The sequence below is a fragment of the Periplaneta americana genome, chromosome 1, assembly GCF_040183065.1.
Source record: "Periplaneta americana isolate PAMFEO1 chromosome 1, P.americana_PAMFEO1_priV1, whole genome shotgun sequence".
In the NCBI taxonomy this organism is placed as follows: Eukaryota; Metazoa; Arthropoda; class Insecta; order Blattodea; family Blattidae; genus Periplaneta; species Periplaneta americana.
Window position 1 is genome coordinate 223,975,877 of NC_091117.1, and position 6,000 is coordinate 223,981,876.

The 6,000-nt window shown below is 33.2% G+C and overlaps 1 protein-coding gene across 5 annotated transcripts in view; it reads left to right on the forward strand.

Moving 5' to 3' along the window:
* Positions 1–6,000, forward strand: part of sigmar (Tumor necrosis factor alpha-induced protein 8-like protein sigmar) — a 266,488-nt gene that overhangs the window by 248,583 nt on the left and 11,905 nt on the right. For all 5 annotated transcript variants that reach the window (XM_069838687.1, XM_069838708.1, XM_069838695.1 and 2 more), the window contains one exon: positions 2,467–2,618. In XM_069838687.1, the coding sequence (XP_069694788.1) occupies positions 2,467–2,618 (152 nt within the window). The remainder of the gene's footprint in view (positions 1–2,466; positions 2,619–6,000) is intronic.

Here is a 6,000-nt window from a genome sequence, read left to right on the forward strand (position 1 = left end):
CCATAAGGATATACATAAATATACTTGGACTTCTCCAGATGGATTGACACACAACCAAATAGATCACATCTTGATAGATAAACGGAGACATACTAGTATAGTAGATATTCGAACTTTCAGGGGTGCAGACTGTAATTCTGACCATTATTTGGTGATTGGAGAATTAAGAGAAAGATTATCAGTAGCCAAGGGAGTAGAGCAACAAGTTAATATTACTAAATTCAATATTTTGAAATTAAAGGACGAGGAAGCTAAGCAAAATTATCAGGTCGAAATTTCGAATAGGTTTGCCACTTTAGAAAGTTCCGACGAAGTTGAGAAAGAATTAGATGTTAATAGCGTGTGGGAAAATATCAGAGATAGTATCAAAATTGCAGCTGAGCAGAGCATAGGTTATTATGAAACTAAGAAAAAGAAACCGTGGTTTGATGAAGATTGTTGCATGGTAGTAGAAAGAAGGAAACAGGCAAAATTGAAATTCTTACAGGATCCAGTTGAGGAGAAGAGAGATAATTATTTCAATGAAAGACGGGAAGCAAGTCGTACACTTAGGAATAAAAAGAGAGGTTACTTGAAGGAAAAACTGAATGAGGTAGAAATAAATAGTAAGAATAAAAACATTCGAGATTTATATAAGGGTATAAAGGAATTTAAGAACGGATATCAGCCAAGGGTAAACGTGATCAAGGATGAGAATGGTGACTTGCTTGCAGACTCTCCATCAATCCTAAACAGATGGAAAAACTATTTTGCGCAACTACTAAATGTACATAGGCCAAATAGAAATGATCGGGACGAAATTGAAATACAAACTGCTGAGCCATTTATACCCGAACCCACGCTTTCAGAAGTCGAAATTGCGATAGAAAATCTGAAAAAGTACAAGTCTCCAGGTATCGATCAGATTCCAGCAGAATTAATACAAGAGGGTGGAAGTGCATTATATAGCGAAATTTATAAACTTGTACTTGCTATTTGGGAAAAGGAAATTGTACCAGATCAATGGAAGGAGTCCATAATTGTACCTATTTTTAAAAAGGGGGACAAAACCAACTGTGGTAACTTTCGAGGAATATCACTTCTGTTGACGTCGTACAAAATTTTGTCCAATATTCTTTTGAGGAGACTAACTCCGTACGTAGATGAAATTATTGGGGATCATCAGTGCGGTTTTCGGCGTAATAGATCGACTATTGATCAGATTTTTTGTATTCGGCAGATAATGGAGAAAAAATGGGAGTATAAGGGTACAGTACATCAGTTATTCATAGATTTCAAAAAGGCATATGACTCGGTTAAGAGGGAAGTATTATATGATATTCTTATTGAATTTGGTATTCCCAAGAAACTAGTTCGATTAATTAAAATGTGTCTCAGTGAAACATACAGCAGAGTCCGTATAGGTCAGTTTCTATCTGATCCTTTTCCAATTCACTGCGGGCTAAAGCAGGGAGATGCACTATCACCTTTACTTTTTAACTTCGCTATAGAATATGCCATTAGGAAAGTTCAGGATAACAGGCAGGGTTTGGAATTGAACGGGCTACATCAGCTTCTTGTCTATGCGGATGACGTGAATATGTTAGGAGAAAATACACAAACGATTAGGGAAAACACGGAAATTTTACTTGAAGCAAGTAAAGCGATCGGTTTGGAAGTAAATCCCGAAAAGACAAAGTATATGATTATGTCTCGTGACGGGAATGTTGTACGAAATGGAAATATAAATATTGGAGATTTATCCTTCGAAGAGGTGGAAAAATTCAAATATCTTGGAGCAACAGTAACAAATATAAATGACACTCGGGAGGAAATTAAACGCAGAATAAATATGGGAAATGCGTGTTATTATTCGGTTGAGAAGCTCTTATCATCCAGTCTGCTCTCCAAAAATCTGAAAGTTAGAATTTATAAAACAGTTATATTACCGGTTCTTCTATACGGCTGTGAAACTTGGACTCTCACTCTGAGAGAGGAACATAGGTTCAGGGTGTTTGAGAATAAGGTGCTTAGGAAAATATTTGGGGTTAAGCGGGATGAAGTTACAGGAGAATGGAGAAAGTTACACAACACAGAACTGCACACATTGTATTCTTCACCTGACATAATTAGGAACTTGAAATCCAGACGTTTGAGATGGGCAGGGCATGTAGCACGTATGGGCGAATCCAGAAATGCATATAGAGTGTTAGTTGGGAGACCGGAGGGAAAAAGACCTTTAGGGAGGCCGAGACGTAGATGGGAGGATAATATTAAAATGGATTTGAGGGAGGTGGGATATGATGATAGAGACTGGCTTAATCTTGCACAGGATAGGGACCGATGGCGGGCTTATGTGAGGGCGGCAATGAACCTTCGGGTTCCTTAAAAGCCATTTGTAAGTAAGTAAGTATAATGAATAAATATGAATATTTAAATGAATATAATCGGTGTGCTGTATCTCACTTGTGTGATCACTGTCCGCAGTTATGTCTGAAGGTTTCAAAGCCCGGGACATCGGGCTGAGAGCCCAGAAGAAGATCCTCAGTCGGATGGCCAACAAGAATGTCGCCAAGGTGTTTATCGACGACACGACGGCGAGTCTGCTCGACAACGTCTACAAACTTGCTAAGGCTTATGTAAGTAATTATCATGGCTGATGTCACAAGAGTTCTAGTCTTGTCGATAATTCGCGAGGCAATCATTCAAAGAGATGAGACCTGGCATAATAGTTGACTAAGACTTTTTGCAAATAATAAATAAAAGAAGATAACATAATAATAATATTATTATTTATTTATTTATTTATTCACTTACTCATTCACTTAGATTTATTTATTTAATTTATTTTATTTATTTATTTTATTTATTTATTTATTTTATTTATTTATTCATTTATTTGTTTATTTATTTATTTATTCATATTTATTTTATTCATTTATTTATTCATTCATTTATTCATTTATTTATTTTATTTATTTATTCATTCATTTATTTATTTTATTTATTTATTTATTTTTTAATTTATTTTATTCATTTATTTATTCATTTAATTCATTTATTTTTTTCATTTATTTAATGTATTTTTTATTTTATTTATTTATTTCATTTGTTTGTTTGTTTGTTTAAAGTTGTTAACTTGGTATTATTTTATTGTCCGATATGGCCTTGGCCTCCTTCAATATGAAATTTATGGCTAAACATTTGGCAATAGCTGCAGAAATTATGGGTAGTGAAACAGCAAAATTAATTACACAAATATTTGAGGTTATGACATTTTATTTTGGACTAGGTACTTTCATTTAGTGAATTATCGACAAGATGAAAACTCTTGTGATATACGTATGAATAAGATTATTTCGCTAATGTATTAATAAATCATTATTCATAACCTACGGAAACAAATTATATTATAAATTATTTAATGCTCACATTTGCTAGCACGTCCATCACGCAATATCACGGCCCACTACATTGTTAAGGAAACGATGAAAATATTTAACGTCCGAGCATTGTTTGCGACATGATATTAAACAAATGCGCATCTGGTTCGAAAACATATATTGGACAAGATTGCGGTTGATAGTTACCTTTGATTGGTTAAACCTCAATAGATTTTTACACTCCATTGGTGCATTACTACATGAGCGAAATAATTACACGGAATTATATTGGACACGTCAATAAATACTGTTATATATTATTACTTCTCCTTAATAAATAGACAATTATTACTCCAAATATATTATTATTATTGTTATTATTATTATTGTTATCATCAGGGAACGGATTTATATGGACTAAAAATATATGAAATATGTAAATATATATGTAGTTATTTTTACCAAAATATGGAATTAAATATGGATTTTTACCAAAATATGGAATTAAATATGGACTTAAAATTATAAAAAAATGACTATGTACGTTAAATATTGGTACATTTTAATCAAACTAAACAAAAAATATAATGGACGTACCTTATCTTCCAATGTAGTTTCAACAAAACACAATTTTTATTGTCTGTTACCATAACAATAGGTTACAAACATTTCTTTCAAGTGCTGAAAAGTGAATCTTCTTCTATTGTCTCTGAGGATAGATTTATACTGACTAAAAGAGCGTTCGACGTCACAAGAAGTAACTGGTACATAATTCAATTTCACAATGTCTGCTGGGGATAAGTCCAAGTTAATCTTCACTGTTGATTCACCACTCATCACAGCAACAACCTTTTGTAGTTCTTCATATCCAGGGTTTTTTGAAAGTACAGTGTCCACCTTAGCTCTTACTGCATCTGCAACTTTACCTCTACCACGATTCAGTTGTTCCACAGTACTATTTATAATTTCAAAACTTTCAGATAGTGAAAGGTGCCTATTTTGGAGACTTTTGAGCGTTTTTATGATGCATGAAAATGTATGCTGAATGTGAGCTAAGTCATTCTTCACACTTATGTCACAGGTAACTGTTTTCGCAGTATCAATTGAGACTGCATCTTCAGAGTCCAATGCAAGGAGAACATTGTTAATAGAGTCTATATGTTCGGCATAATATTCAACTGCTTCTAGCCATGTACCCCATCTAGTTAAAATTGGCTTTGGTGGCAATGGAATTTCAGGGTACATTTCTTTCAACACGTTAACTCTACTGGGAGCTTTGAGAAATACTTTTTTCACTGATGAAATCAACAAATCTACTTTAGGGAAATTGTCTCTGACCACTTCTGCCACACGATGAAATGCATGCGCCACACAAGTAAAATGAGTCAATTTAGGATATACAACAGATAATGCTTGTCCAGCTTTGACCATATAAGGGGCAGCATCGCTAATAAAGAATAACACATTATCGTACATAATACCCTTTGGCCACAGGATACCCATAGCTTCGTTGAACAGTTTAACTATAGTTTTGTTATTGCACTTTTCTAGAACATCACAATGTAAAAGAATTCGTTCAGAATATTGTTCACTTAACAAACCGATAACTACATTACCAACAAGTCTACCTTCTTTGTCGGGAGTCTCATCAATGGAAACCCAAATTGAACTATCTTTAATTTCATCTCTTATCTTCTGTATTGTCTCATCGTAGATGGATGGAGCATACGTCTTCCTAAGTGTTGACTCATCCGGGATTGTATGTTGAGTATATTTTTCAAGGAATTCCCTGAAGACCTTATTCTTTAGTTTGTAGAGAGGAATATCAGCAGAGATGAGAGAACGGCACAGGTCGATGTTAAACTCAGGATCTTACATTCGATGTTGTTGGTTGTGTTAAAAACAATTGTCTCTGCTTGGAATTTAGTTGTTTGTTGGCCTGATGTTTACTAGTTGTAATGTGTTGTTGCACCAGGAACTTTTGTGTAGATGATACTGCACACTGACACAAATTACAAAATAATATTTTATTGTCAGTTGATAAACCATCTTCTTTAAATTCTGAAATGTAACTTGTTAGTTTTGATTTTAAATTGACTGAATGACGTACTTTTGGCATATTTACCGTCTTTATAGTATGATTTACAAAACTGAACCTATGTGTACTCTGACTGGCATTTAACTGTTGAGCTGCACAACTGAAGTCTGTTAAAAATTTTAAATTAAATTAATACAGTTTTGTAACTTACTTTCCCATTGTTGATAGGACTGCTAATTTTCAAATAACTCTGATGTTAAAGGGATTACTGAACATGTGTTTAAATCTCTATTGTTGAAATGTATTTTTAAAAGTTAATGGAATTTTGTTTTGTTTTATTGTTAAACCTAATATAATATGGACTGTTTTATATGAAATATGGAAAATATATGGAAATTAACGAAAATATGTACTAAACTCTAAAATATGGAAAAATATGGAAAATAAAAGTAGGATTTTTCAACCCTACACATTGTGAAACATAAAGATAATGCAAAATATAAATTATATTAGCTTTATAAGTAAATATGTATTTACATATAAATCCTTTCCCTGGTTATCATCATCATCATAATCTTACTTGGTTATTTAACGACGTTG